Source organism: Diceros bicornis, chromosome 23 (genome assembly GCF_020826845.1).
Source record: "Diceros bicornis minor isolate mBicDic1 chromosome 23, mDicBic1.mat.cur, whole genome shotgun sequence".
Taxonomy (NCBI): domain Eukaryota; kingdom Metazoa; phylum Chordata; class Mammalia; order Perissodactyla; family Rhinocerotidae; genus Diceros; species Diceros bicornis.
In genome coordinates, this window is record NC_080762.1 from 6971351 (window position 1) to 6986633 (window position 15283).

The following is a 15283-nucleotide window of genomic DNA, read 5'->3' on the forward strand; positions in this document are numbered from 1 at the left end:
GATGACAATGGTAGTTTGTAAAAAAACTGTGTCAGCTTTTCAAACTAGTAGTAATTTCTGAATCTAAAGTACCAAAATTTCTGAATTAGTGACACATTGTTAGAATATATATTAATACTAATCTTGTTACTTCTGTCCCCCACTAGACTGAGAGCAGGTTTCTTTCCTCTATATCTCTGGTGTCTGGTACGTATGCTATGAAAGCACTCAAGGAACATTTGTTTTGAAGGAAGGGGCTAAGATCCTGACACAGCCCACATCCTGAAGGTCGGTGAAGTTTATCAGGGGCTCTGAACTTATTAATGATTGTAAAGCCCCAAATGGTAGTAATGGTTTATTGATTTTTACCTTTTCAGCAAATAATGAGCTCTCAGGCATTGTGCTAGGTGCTGGTTATACAGTAGTGAAGTGGTTTGGTTTTGGTGGCAGTATTGCATAAGCTCTAGAGCTTGAGAACCTGGGTTCGAATCCTGGCTCTTCCATTGACTGGTTGTGTGGCTTTGTGCAAGTGATTTATCCTCTTTTTACCATCTCCGTCTTTAACATGGGGATAATTTTACTTCCTACATCGAAGAGTTGTGAAGATTAAAGAAATTGCTAAGTGCAAATACAGTGCTCAACAAATAGCTGATACTATCATTATTATTTCTGTTCTTACTATTACTATTATTATTTTTAGTGAACCAACAGACATAGTCCCTTTTTTCACAGATTCCCTATTGACATAACAGTGGCCCACCATTTATTATGAATTTATTGTGTGCCAGGCACTTTACGTATGGCATCTAATTAATCCTTAGAGCCACCTAGTGAGTACTATATCCCCGTTTTGCTTATGAGGAAAGTGAAACTCAGCAGGGCTAAGTAGCTTGTCCATGGTTACATGGCTAGTGAGAGGTAGAGCTGGGATTCTAACCCTGGTCTGTTTAGTTCCCAGGCTTGATTTCCAACCACCATGTTATTTTGTCCATAGGCTAGTTAGCTTCGCACAGAAAGAATGTAACTCCAGCTCTGGCCCTTACAAAAATTAGGGTCCTATGCCCAGTAGGACAAGGTTTATGTGCATTTTGATTATGAGAATCATGATGTCCCTATTGGGATCCTTCATGGTTTCTGAGCTCGCACTCCACGAAAGGGTATCTGTTTCTGGGATGACCCTGGTTGCTTGTGGAGAGGACTTTGCCTGGCACAGATCTCTTCCTTGACTTGATTCTTCCATGAGAGCAGCAGGGATTTGCTTTAACATCTTAGATTGTTAGCACTTATCTTGAGTGTTATTGGAATGTTGGACATTATTGAAATTATATCTTGATTTTCGTATACCCCCCACCCCCCAAATGTATGAAGAAAGGGAATCTTACACTTTGATGAACTCTGATTTTATTTGTTTCCTTCTTATTTAGAGTTGTTAGAATAAAGAATTAATGGATTATGTCACTAATATTAGCTCACTAATAGTAGGTTTTTAAATATTGAGCATCTGGAAAAACGGACCATTTTGACCACCATGGCTCTTAGGTATGAGGGCCATAAAACCCAGTGAGGAGTAATAGTTACCTGAGAGAGTTTGGTATGTGCTCCTGGTTTCTTAGGGCTTTTTTTCTAATGCTTGCCTCAGAATATGGAGGCTAATAGTGGCTACAAGTGACTGAAACGCCTGCTCAGTCATTTGAACGGGGTTCATGTTAGGGGAGCGTATTACCTCACCCAACGGGAAGCTCAAGTGTAGGACCTGCTGTGTGCAGCACCCTTGGGAGAGGGGCTGGTCCTTTCCTGCCACTGGCCCCTACTATGTGTCAGTTTGTCCTCAGGCTTTCTCCCCGCATGGATGGTTCAAGATGGTGACAGCATTTCTAGGAGTCATGTATACAATGCTCAGAGGCAGAGGAGGGGCCTTCTCTTCCTGTGGCTCTTTTTAGAGGAAGGAATCTTTTCCCAGAAGGCCACCAACAGACTTTCTTCATGTCTCCTGGGCAGGGGGAGGGAGACTACCATGATTGCCCTAGACCCAGTAGACCACTGCCTTCTGGCCCAGTCTGGGTCCAGCCTCTCCTGGCATGCGTGTGGAAGAGAGAAAAGCTGAACACAATTTAGGTTCTGTTAAAAAGGAGAAAGCAGGGAGGAAATGCATGCTCTGAATGTAACCTGATCCTGCCTAGACTTGAACTAGCAAAGGGCCACAGTTCATATCTTTTGTGTATGTGGGTTTAATTTAAACCAGATGCTAGCCTATATCTTTATAGAAATAGTTCTCTCTCTCATAGGTCCTTTATCCCTTAAAAAAAAACAACAAAAAAAACCCCACAACCAAACAAGCAATACTGTGGGTTATTAAGGTAACTGGAGTGGGCAGCATTGGCATTTAAAAAATAACTTGCTTATCCTCACCATGTAGATAATTTAAACTAACAAATAGTCTCTTTGGAATGTGGTTGTACTTATTTGAATATGGGATATAGTATTTTCTAGACCTTCTGACACTTAAGAAAAATAAGCATACAAGGGAGAGAAATTCCTTGCAGTCTGCTCTGTCTGCCTGTTTTTGTTATTCCTTCTCCCTCTCCAGAAATTTCTTTTTCCTCTTTCCTCCCTTTGCTCCTCCTCATTCTTATCCCTTCTCCCCTCTATTTACCTGCTGGATATATTTGAGAGACATTGCTCTTAGTGTTTCCTCAGTACAGTTAGGTGCTGCTGGATCATTCCTATATCGGGGTTACTGTTTTGTTTTTCTTGCATTCGGTGCTTTAAGGGAAGGTAGTGAGTATTAAAAGACCTTCTCTTGGGCTACAGGCTGTTTGGGGAGATGAACATAAGCAGTGATGGGTATCAGAAGGTTGCTCTACATATCCTCGGCCCAGTCACAGTAGATGAAAACAAGTTTTGTCGGACCTAGAAAATGACCAAATTGGAGCTGTGCACACATTGCCAATATTATTTGTTTGTTTTTAGTCGCACGGTTTTGTTTCTGTCTTGCTCAAAGTTCAAAGGAAAGCTTCTCTTCATCCCCTCTCCATTATTTTGAAGTTCAGAAAATGCATACTTTCCCATTTTGAGTCCCCTCACTAATGGCCTGAGCTCTGTTGGTAGAAATCAGAGACCTGCTATTGCTGGTGGTCTCAGCAGAGGATGGGAGCCACGCAACAGTTCCCTGCATAGGGATATTATTAAGAGTGAGGGCGCTTAGAGTTGCCCTGGTTCTCTCAAGGTTTTAAGGGAACATCTGGACCCAATAATGGGCATGAATTCCCCGCTGGAAGTCCTTTGTCTGAATGTCTGGGGTTGTGTGTCTGTCTGCTTGCTTGCTATAGAACTCGGCTTACATGCCAGTATCTTCAGTAGTGTAATGTTATGTGATAGTTGGTTCAGGCTCGTGGTCGAGACAGCACCTTGGAGTTTACCTCCTTTTTTAAACATAAGAAAAAAGAATAGTTTCACATAGCACAGTTCCTTACCTAACCAGTGCTGAGCCTCTGGTGATAACGGTTTTCTGCTTGGTTGCGTGTTAAATGATGCATGTTTTTTTCTCGTGGAGCTGTTACAATAATGAACACTTTTATCAACCCAAATGGAGCATGCCAACATGGTAATTGTGTCAAAACCACATGCTTGTGTAACGGGCCAGCTCTTCACAGCAAGGTTCTTTTTGGTTGCTGATAAGTAGAACGATCTTTACTTAGTATATTATATGACTGTACTAATGAAGGATTTTAGGTATTTGTAATTAAAGCTTAGTGGAATGAGCATTGCTCGAGTTTGGAAAGCAATAGTTCTGGTTTTGGCTTTACCCATCTAGCTTTGTGATCTCAGGCAAATCTCCTAGTCTTGCTGACCGTCAGTTTCCTTGTTGATAAAATAAAATTGAGGGTATTAGACTAGATGATTTCACAACACTATTTAGTAAATATTTATCCGTGCCTCTTATGTGCCAGTCTAGATGCTGGGAACATAGCAGTGAAGCAAAGAAAGATGCCACCCCTCATGGGGCCTTCGGTTTAGTGGGAGAGCTGGCGCTCCACTGCGGGAGTTTCCATTTCAGTAGGCGATGGAGTTTAAAGGCTTATCCACCTTTGAAACTGAGAGTTACAGGCATGATAATTATGGTGAATGAATGTGCTATAATCATGTTTTCTTGATGGTGGTAATTTGTTCAAGAAACCATTTTATCAACAAAGAGGGTAGTGTTTACGTTTGAGCTTTGTTGGTCTCTTGAAACTATTTTAAGAATGTACTTATTTACATATAATTACATCCGCCCTTATTGTTGAGTATTTATAATCCAATTAGCCATTTCCATTAGCTAATTCCATGGGCAACACTGATGAACTCTGAGGTTCTTAAAATTCACAAGTGTTATGGACACGGTAGTGATGAAGAGGACTACTTTGTGAGGCTCACTGTTATGGTTTATTGCTGCTCTTCCTCTCTGTATTTGCACCTTGTCCTTAGTTTCTGTCCGTCAGCTCAGTGGTGATCACATGACTAAGTAATAACCTTGAACTATAATTTTCTATGTGATGAGAACTCATCTGTAAATTTCTTATTTGGGGGAGAGGCCTGGCTAGTTACAGTAAATCACAGAATAGATTCATGTTGTTCTTTAGTCATTTTTACAAGCTAACATGTCCTCTTTGAGGACTAAGCCGAGGGCTCTGGTAGATTTGATCATTCATACCCAATGGAGTTGTGACTGCATTATGAAACACAGGTGAGGGCAGGTGTACAGAAATGGGGATAATACCTACCCTGCAGGATGTTTTGAGGAGCAGACGTGATGTGCCTGCTGTCTGACACAGTAAGCAGTGTGATAGCTCTTACGATTAAAATACAAATGTTATTGCTTTTAACATAATAGTGGAAACTTTTAGTTTTATATTTCATTGCTTCTAAAATATTTTGACGAAAAGTCAGCTTTAGTTGATTGGTCTCCAGATTATTTCTCACAGCCAAAGTAATTAGAGAGCTGCCAATTATTTTGGTTTGCTTGGACAAGTGTGAGGCATTTTTGTTTTAGTTTTTACCAGGATGTTGATTCAACACTCAAAATGTAATAAGAGAGTATATGCTAAAAATCAGTTTTGGTCATTTCATGATTAATGTCAATAACATACTCCACTTAAGTGGTACCTGGGAAATGGTACCTTGAAGAAGGAAAAAATGGTTTTCTGTACAGTATGGAGCCAATTCAAGTACCCATGTCAGGGTCTAACTGGAAGACGTAATTTTGAATTTTAAATGCCTAAGAGTGAGAAGTAAGATTGGACCAGTAAATATTGTAGTTACCTAACTATTCCCTCTGTTGCAGCATTGCCCTCAAGGACGTTACTGTTCCCTCATCTCCCTGTCCCACTAAGTACTTCTTCCCGTCCTCATGCCTTTTCCCTCTGCCTGACCCTTAAATGTTGGTGGTGAGAAGAGTTCTTTTAAGGACTCTCTACACTCAAACTACACTCTTTCTCTAGGTGCTGTCAGCATCACTTGTGCTTTTAACTATCACCCACAAGATGACAACTCCCAGATCTTCCTCTCTAGTGCACACCTGGCCTGTTCAAGACCTGTGTGGCAAGTGGTCACCTAGACACCTCCACAAACGTCTCCATTGTGGTGAATTCAAAATCAAGTTTAGTTGCCTCAGCCAAACCTTCTTTCCCTCCTGTTCCTCATTTCCGTGGATGGTTCTACCATCACCCCATTCTCCCATGACCTGGGACTTTTCCTCAACTCTTTCCTCTCTCTGACTTGCTGTATTCAGTGTAGACACCACGTCACGTCCAGTCTTCCTCTTTGCCATTAGATTTGTGTCATATCCTCTACCTCACGGCTTCTGCTATAAAATAGACCGTCATGTTCTCATGCCTGGGTTATTGCAACAGCCTCCTGGATGTCTTTATTTCCATCTTTTCTCTCGTCCTGTACTTGACAGCCAGGTTGTGCCATCTGAAATGTGAGTCTGGTTACATTACCCCTCTACCTACAGTGCTTGGATGACTTCTCATTGCCTTGATATCAACCTCCAGACCCTTCTTAGCAGGAACCACAAAACCTTTTATGTTCTGGCTTCTGCCTTCTTCTCCTACTTCATCTTTAGCAATTCACCTTCCCCCTTCCCTCCTGTCCCCACTCACACACCCGCACTTCACTTGTACAGTGTATTATTGTTCAGTACTTGTGGTTTTCCTACAGGAGGAATAGTCTCATGTTTCCACACACTGCCCTGTGCCTGGCACATGCCTCCCATCCTGACCCCCTTGCCTGAGTAATGAGTACTCATCATTTTAAAGCAACTCAGATGTCAGCTTCTGCAAAAAGGCTTGCCTGATGACCGTCTTCTCCTAATCTGGGTTAAATGTCCATCCTGTACTTTTCAAGCAACATGCTCTTGATCTGTGCCCCCCACTCCCTCAGCTCCTTGAAGGCAGTCTTTATTCATGTCCCTAGTACTTGGCACATTGTGGGGCCCATTAAATATAGGCTGGCTGGCTGACTGAATGTTTTTCATGCTTTCATATTAAAAGTATATCACAATTGTAAAATAATTTTTTATTATTGAGATAGCTCTTTTAAAGTTTACAATTCCCTTGTTTTAAGTATATTCACAAGGTTGTGCAAGCATCACCACTGTCTAATTCCAGAACATTTTCATCACCCCAAAAAGAAACCCTGTACCCATTAGCAGTTGCTCCCTCGCCTTCCATTTTCCCCTCCTTCCAGCTCTTTGCAACCACTAATCTACTTGCTGTCTCTGTGGATTTGCCTGTTCAGGAAATTTTATGTAAATGGAATCATACAGCATATGGCTTTTGTATCTGACTTCTTTGACTTAGCGTTATGTTTTCAAGGTTCTTACGTGGCAGCATATATCAGTACTTCTTTCCTTTTCATGACTTAATAATATTCTATTGTATGGACGTATCACATTTTGTTTATCCATTTATCAGTTGGTGGGCATTTGGATTGTTTCCATTTTTTGACTATTATGAATAATGCTGTTATAAACATTCATTTACAATTTTTTGGGTGAACAAATGTTTTCATTACTCTTGGGTATATATACCTAGGAGTGGAATTGATGGGTCATATGGTAACTTTATGTTTAACTTTTTGAGGAACTGCCAAACTGTTTTTCCAAAGTGGCTGCACCGTTTTATGTTCTTGCCAGCAATGTTGCGAGTTCAAATTTTCCACATCCTCTCCAATGCTTGTTACTGTCTCTCTTTTTGATTATAGCCAACACTAGTGGATGTGAAGTGGTATCTCATGGTGTGTTTGATTTGCGTTTTTCTAGTGACTAATGATGTTCAGCACAGTTTCAAGGGCTTATTGGCCATTTATGTATCTTCTTTAGAGAAATGTTTAACTCAGATCCTTTGCCCATTAAAAAAATTTTTTTTATCTTTATTGTTGAGCTGTAAGAATTCTCTATTCTGGATACTAGACTCATCAGATATGTGATTTGCAAAAGATGGTGAATAATATTTTAAGAAACAAGTGTAGTACTGATACACGCTACAACATGGATGAACTTTGACAACATTCTCCTAAGTGAAAATGCTGCTTTTATGATTCTGTTTATTTGAAGTGTCCAGAATAGGCAAGTCCATACAAACTGAAAGTAGATTAGTGACTGCCCAGAGCTGGGGGGATGGGAGAATGGAGAGTAACTATTAATGGTACAGGGTTTCTTTTGGGGATGATGAAAATGTTCTAGAACTAGATAGTGGTGATGGTTGCACAACTTTATGAATATACTCAAAAACCATTAACTGTATAATTTAAAAGGGTGAATTTTATGGTATGTGAATTATATCTTAGTAAAGCTTTAAAAAAAAGAGAACTATTTTATTTTTTGAACTGTTCCAGTTTGTACCCATTTTGAAGATAGCTGGGACGCTTCCCGTTGGCCGGGGCGCCAGGCCCTTCAGTACCTCCATCGTTGGCAAGAGCCGGGGGTGTGGCGTGTCTGCCATCGCTGCCCCTTGTTTTGTGTCAGTGGCGCTGCTATACTTTAAAAGTCCCTCTTTGCTTGTGTAAAATTTAGACAACCAGTTACTTTCAGATTTAATTTCAATTTTGTTTTCATGAGTTGTGATAGGATCAATTATTAGATGCCTTGTTTTTCCACTCCTATAATGTCTTCACTTGGTTTAGATTAGAGGCCTCTAGATGCTTTTCTTATAATCGCATATACATTGTGGAAAACTCTGTTTGAGGTGAGGTGGGATGGAAGTTTCGAGTTTTGATTATAGTTTGAGTACCTTTCCCAGCAGACTTAACTTTTGCATTGGAATAGTGATGGTGAATTATGGGATTTACTATTGAAACAAAAAAGAATACATTTTTGTTTCAGATTTAATTTTCTCGCATTTAAAATTTATTTTTTTATAATACCTAACATTTTTGTAGATTTTGGTTTTAATGTGTGAAATTGCAGTGAAATACGTCTCAGTAGTTTCTCATGTTATCAATAACGTTTTTGTATTATAGAATAAGGGATATAAAGTATAGAGAAAAGTAATTTTCCTTAAAAATATTAGCTTTTCTTGGTGAGTTATTGTTTATAGCTAGATGAAACCAAATAAAAGTAATCACTCTTTCTAGAGCTCTTGATTTTAAATTCTGTCTGTACAGAATCAGAGTTAATTATTGTGATGTGAGTTTTGGTTCTTTGCTTCTGAGAGAGAATTCTGAGAGTTAGAGCAACAATCCCCATTTCTCTTGTGCTGTGAACCTTCCTTCTCTACCTGTTTTCTCCCCATCATGTCTCTGCCAGTCCCCTTCCCACCCGTGCTTACCCTGTTCCCTGCCTCTAAGCTAAAACTGGGAGAGTTTGTAAAATCACATTTTGTGATTTTGTTTTGTTTACAGCGTAAGCTGTGACCATGACTACTGAAGTGGGCTCTGCGTCTGAAGTGAAGAAGGAGCCAGACCAGCTAGGAGCAGATGCAGCCGAGGAGAAACCTAAAGAAGTTGCAGAGCATCAGCAGCATCAGTCATCTGACGCAGAGGATGACAAAGGGTCCCAGTCGTCTCCTACTGCTGAGAGCCAGAGTAGTCCACGCCGCCGGAAGAGAGAGAAGGATCCGTCTGAGAGCAGGGGCATTTCTCGATTCATACCCCCGTGGCTTAAGAAACAGAAGTCCTATACCTTAGTAGTGGCCAAAGATGGAGGAGAGAAGAAAGAGCCTACCCAAGCTGTTGTGCAAGAGCAGATTTTAGATAAAGAGGAGTCTCTTCCTGGAAAAGAAAGGCAGGCCAAGGGGGATGCTGAAGTAACAGCTCAGAGGAGACAGCAGGAGGTGGAGGCTGACATCAAGGAAGAGACACCGTCGGTGCGAGGTCCTGAGACACAGGTGCGTCAGAGCAGCGGCTGTCTGGAAGTGAAAGCGTGATGCGTGACCACGTAACAAAAAGGATTTGATTGAGTCGTGCTGGATTTCTTGTGTTAAGATACCACTTGGGCTTACTGTATCTGGAATATGGGTCTTGGAGTTGTCGACCACAGCATTCTCCTGACTCCTTGTCATGCTTTCCAAAATAATAAAGCAAAGCAAAAAACCCCACTATATATGCAAACCACAAAAAAATTCATCTCTCTTCTTTTTAAGGTTAAGCAGATACTCTCATGATCCTGCCACCTCTCCTTTTAAGTAGTCTGCACTTTTATACCTTTTTGATGTGACTCATTTAAGTGTTCAGGGAGTGGAAAGTAGGTCTGTATGTGTGTGCATTTGGTTGCCTAATGAAGCTTGGGTTTTGCCATGGTATGAGACTAGAATTGGAAATTTTATTATTTGAAATGATATTTAAATTGTAGTTGCTGGGATATAGTTTCTTTTACTCATTTAATGCTGAAATGACCAAATTGGCAAAATGAGAAAATTGGCAGTGGATTTGGGGGAAGGAAGATGTGGGGAAGTATCCTTTTGAAATGTTAAAGTCTTTTATAACAATCACAGTTCTCACCCAAGATTTTCCTTTTAATATGTTGTCTTCTGCAAATTGGTTAACTTGAATGTGAATGTAATTTTTTTCATCAACAGCCTGCTGAAGAAGTAAGTAAGGGGAGAGAAGAGGAGAAAGTAAAGGAAATACAGGAAGACAAATCAGAAGAAGCCGCCAGAAGGGAGACAAAGGAAGTGCAGACTAATGAGCTGAAAGCAGAGAAGGCCTCTCAGAAAGCCACCAAGAAGACCAAAACTGTCTCATGTAAAGTGACCCTCCTGGATGGCAGCGAGTACAGCTGTGACCTGGAGGTGAGGCGGGGAGCTGAGCGGAGAGCTCTCCTGGTGTGTGGAAGGAAAGCGGAAGTACAATCTGCCTTCATTTGTGGCGTGGCACAGTGAATATATTTTTGTGTTCCTATAAGCTAGTTTGTCAATTTTGCATTGAAAAACAGGAAGACATAGAAGAGGATCAGGATTTTCATGAAAAACAGTATTTCCTGACCCTCAGGGGTGGGCAGGGCTGATGTTCTGCCGTCTGCACTGGTCACGTGTAATGGCTGGAGTCTGCTCCGAATGGGCATTACTTAGTGAATATGACCTCTTCTATAGGGTGTTTGACTTGAGGAGAAACGATAGTGTGAGGTTGACATGTCAGAGTAATGAAATTTCAGCAGTTAACCCCAAGTGTTTTTATCCTGAGACAATGACTTAAAATCGAGCTCATTTATTTACTTTCATTTAATTAAAAAACACTTTTGATTTGCAAAAGGCTAGAATTCGTTAGCACCAATGCTGACCGAAGCCAATGTAATTTTTTTCAAGCATCTAGCACCTTATAATTTTGTGGCAATTGAAAGAGTTTGTGGGTTTTATAGCTAAATTGCTTTACTAAATTAGTATATGATGTATACTAATAGCTAATGTTCGTTGAAGAGCTGTGTGAAGAGCTTTGAATGGATTCTCTCATGTAATCCTTAGAAGAATCTGTATGAGGTCAGTGGTCTCGTGGGTATTCCCAGTCTTACAGTGGGGAATGTACGGTTTAGAGAGGTGAAGTAACTAGCCTGCAGTTTCACAGCTAGTTAGTGGTTGAGCCAGAATTCCAGGCCTGGCAGTGTGACTGTGAGGTCACAGTCTGACCACTGAAGTACACTGTTTATCTGCTACACCTGGGACCCATCTTGCTCATTTAAAATATGGTCTGTAAATAATAGTCTTTTCTTTGGTCTTCTAATCTATTAAATATTAAAACCATTTTTCCTAATTCCTTGCATTCTTGCTTATTAAAAATAGAAGTTATACTTGGACAACAATGGAAGTTTTCACCTTGGTAAGATAGACATCGTACGTCCATCTAGTTGAACAATAGTTTATTACATATTTGAATATGTATAATAGTGCAAAGCGTGGAGGGTTCTAAGAGGAATGGTGTGTGGTCCTTGCCTCTCTCTTTGTATTAGTTATCTGGAACTGTATTTTACTTGTTTTAGTTATAGTTGTTCTGGTATTTTAGTTATTTCAAGAAAAGGAGGAACAAAAGAGGATTAAAAATCCTTAAAGCTTTCAGAGAGGGGGTACTGAAACTGTGTCTCAGGGGTGGGGTAGGGGACAGTAACAAAAACTGACTCAGTTACATTGTGTGTGACCACATGTCTCTTGTTTTTCTACCTGTCCTAGAAGTGAGGGAGTCTAGATTTTGAGAACCAACTTGATGATAACTTATGTGACCCGAGGTCATTTATTCAACCTTTCTGGGCCAAACTGAGGCCCAAAAACCAACTTCATCTGTAGAATATAGGATTACTTAGATAATCTAGGAGGCCTCTTTCATCTCTGAAGTTCTTTATATCACCAGACCTCAAGAATGACCCCTGTGCTTTATGGTTTAAATATACTTTTGTTCTTTTTTTTTTTTAAAGTTGTGATATATTTAAAAACTATAAAAATATAGAAAATAATAGAAGAGACAGTTGTGTATTCACCATAAAAATTTTATCGGATGTTATCATTTTGCCATATGTTTTAGACTTTATTTTTTAAGAAATACAACATTAAAGACATTGCTGAAGTCTCATTCCCATCTCTCCTCTCTTTCTCTGTATCCTTTTACAATGGTAAATCTACTTTGTTCATTTTAACTGCTGTGTAGTATTCCTTTGAACGACTAAACCAGTTTATCTGTTCCCCTACTGAGGCACGATTTCTTTATACAGTATAACAATCAGTGCTTCAGTGAACATTATTGTACACATTTCCTTGCTCACTTGTGCGAGAGTTTTGTGCCAGAGTTTCTTCAGGGTAGATACCTAGTAGTGGAATTGCTGGTTGACAGGTTGTGGTTTTACTTCTTCAGTTTTCCCAGATATTGCCAAAGTGAACTTAAAGGGATCGTGCCAATTTAAAGTCCAACCAGCAACCACTAAGTTTAATGTTTCCACCTTGTCATCAGCACTTCTTGTTGTTAGACTTACTAATTTTGACCAATCCTATGGGTGTGAAATACCGTCTTAATATTTTAATTTACATTCATTTGATCACTGTCAGCTTTCACTAGGTTATGCTTAGTGACAAAAATCCTCTGCATCTTCTGGACTTCTAACAACAATGGTTTATTCCTTGCTCATGGTACATGCCCTTGGTGGGTTGGCTGTGGCTCTGTGTCATGTCTTCTTGATTTTTGGACCAGGACTAACGGTGCACCCTCTACCTCGGACGTGCTGGTCTCATGATAGAGGGAAAAGAAAATGTGGAAGAACCTGCTGTGGCTCTTGAATCTTCTGCCTGGAAGTTGTATACATCACTTTCACTTATGTCTCATTGGCCAAGCAAGTCACCTGTTAAGGCTGATGACAGTCGGTAGGAAAGTATGATCTTCTCATAGGAAGAGGGTGGTAAGTAATGGAAAACATGGAGACAGTACTACAATTTATAACTCATGAGGCTGAGCGTCTTTTTATGCGTTTTATTTAGGTTTCTACGTTGCTCTAGGATTTTACAAAATAGATATTCTTTCTCAGATTAAAGATATTCTTTTCCCATTCTAAGACTGAAACTAAGAACGTGTCATGGTTGGTGGTGAACGACATGAATAGGTGGTGAATTTTATCAGATGTATTTTCTGCATCAGCTGAGAATCATATGCTTTTGTAATCTGTTAATATTGTCGTTTACATTAATGCTTTCCAATGTTAAGCTGTCTTTGAATTACTCAGATACAACTCTACTTGTTCATGATGATCTGGCATTCATTTTGTATTTTTTAATCTAGGATTTTTGCATATATTAGCTTTAATTTTCTTCTGTCAACTTCATCAGATTTTGTTATCTGGGCTATATACTAGCCTCATAAAGTTGCTTCCCTCTTAATATTCTCTGGAAAGCTTGGGTAAATTAGGGATTAACTGTTCTTTGGCGTTCTGGTGGAACTTGCCTTCACAACTGTCCTGGCCTGGTGGCCTTTTTGTGGAAAGAGTAGGGTTGGAGAGGAGTTTTTCTTTTTAATCATTGATTCGATTTCCTTATACTTACCGTCTGTTTCTGTTTTTTCTTGAGTCAGTTTTAGTAATTCATGTTTTTAGTGGAAACTACATTTCATCTGATTTGACAAATCTATTGGCATGAAGTTTCTCGTAGTATTCTCATCTTGTGCATTTGATTTTGATCCCTTTTCCCTTGATCATTCTTGCTATAAAGTTATTTTAATTTTTTTCAAAGAAACAACTTGGTTTTGTTTGTTGTTTCTTTTCTGTTTTGTAACATTTTGTTCCCGTTTGCTCTTTTTTTTTTTTTGGATCACTCTGTTCTTTTTCCAATTTCTTGAGTTGAATATTAAAATATGTATGTATTTTATGTGTGTATGTGTGTATGTGTGTGTGTGTGTATATATATATACATATATGCTCTCATGGCTCTAGTTTTCCCTTCAAGTACCTCTTGTTGAGTTCACAAGTTGTTTTTTTTTGTGTGTGTGTGTGTGAGGAAGACCAGCACTGAGCTAACATCCAATGCCAGTCCTCTTTTTTTTTTTTTTGCTGAGGAAGACTGGCCCTGGGCTAACATCCGTGTCCATCTTCCTCTACTTTATATGGGACGCCGCCACAGCATGGCTTAACAAGCAGTGTGTCAGTGCACACCTGGGATCCGAACCGGTGAACCCCGGGCCGCTGCAGTGGAGCTTGCGCACTTAACTGCTTGCACCAGGCCGGCCGGCCCTGAGTGCACAAGTTTTGAGCATAGTGCTTTCCATTGCATTCAGTTCTTAATATTTTCTCATCCCATTGTGGGTCGTTTTTGATCACTGAAGTTTTTATAAATGTGTTTTTAAATTTCCAAAGTGTGTATGTGTTTGTGAATATATGTGTGTGTGTCTTGTGGGAAGAAGGCTTTTTTCTTTTGTTCAGATTTCCTGTTTTATTACATTGTGGTCAGAATGTGGTCTAAGTAAGAGATTCTGTTGTATTTGTTAAGACTTACTTTGCAGGCTAATGTATAGTCAATTTTTGTAATCGTTCTTTTTGAGTTTGGAAAAGCATATTATCCTTTTATTTTTAGCGCAGGTTTCCAGATCTGTCCTCTTGATCAGACTTATTATGTAGGTTGTCTATATCTCTATTAATTAACGGCTTAGTTTATCAACTAATACGAGAGGTTGTTGAAATCTCTCCCTATAATTGTTCATTTGATAATTTCTCTTTGTATTTCTGTCAGTTTATGCCTTGTAAAATTTGAGGCTAGATTATTAGGTGCCCACGTGTGCAGAATTATATATTCTTGGATTTATTTCCTCTTTTTAACCGTCATATAGAACCTTAAAATTTATTTACTTGTTATTAATATTACTGTACTGGCTTTATTTTGGTTAGAATTTGTCTGGACTGTCTTCTGTTTCTTTGCTTTTAAACATTGTGTCCTTATGTCTTTGAGGAGACGTGTTTTTTAATTCCATTTGAGAATTCTTTTAACTGGTGAATTTAGGCTATTTATGTCATATGATTACTGATATATGTGGCTGTATTCTCTCATTTAATTTTGGGTTGTCTGTTTGTCTTTGTTTACTTGAATTTATTTCCGTTTTTCTCCTTTACTGTTACTCTTTTGGGAATGATTTCTAAGTGTTTTACAGATATACTTGACTTAATAAAATCTGATATTAATCACTATACCTACCCTCTTCCTTCCCCATCTTGTTTGGCACTCACTTATTAGATGTCTGATCTCATTTTGGAGTAGTATAAAATAAACCAATTGCTTATCTGTGTGACTAGTCCCTCTTCTGTGATTCTGTTGCTCATGGGGAATCAAGTGATCATGTTGCTCGAAGTAGAGCTGAGAAAGTATCCCAA

The 15283-nt window shown here is 39.4% G+C and overlaps 1 protein-coding gene across 22 annotated transcripts in view; it reads left to right on the forward strand.

Moving 5' to 3' along the window:
• Window positions 1-15283, forward strand: part of EPB41L2 (erythrocyte membrane protein band 4.1 like 2) — a 220045-nt gene that overhangs the window by 96438 nt on the left and 108324 nt on the right. For all 22 annotated transcript variants that reach the window (XM_058566278.1, XM_058566274.1, XM_058566284.1 and 19 more), the window contains exons 2-3: window positions 8863-9347; window positions 10038-10250. In XM_058566278.1, coding sequence (XP_058422261.1) covers window positions 8877-9347; window positions 10038-10250 — 684 coding nt within the window. In that variant the 5' untranslated portion in view covers window positions 8863-8876. The remainder of the gene's footprint in view (window positions 1-8862; window positions 9348-10037; window positions 10251-15283) is intronic.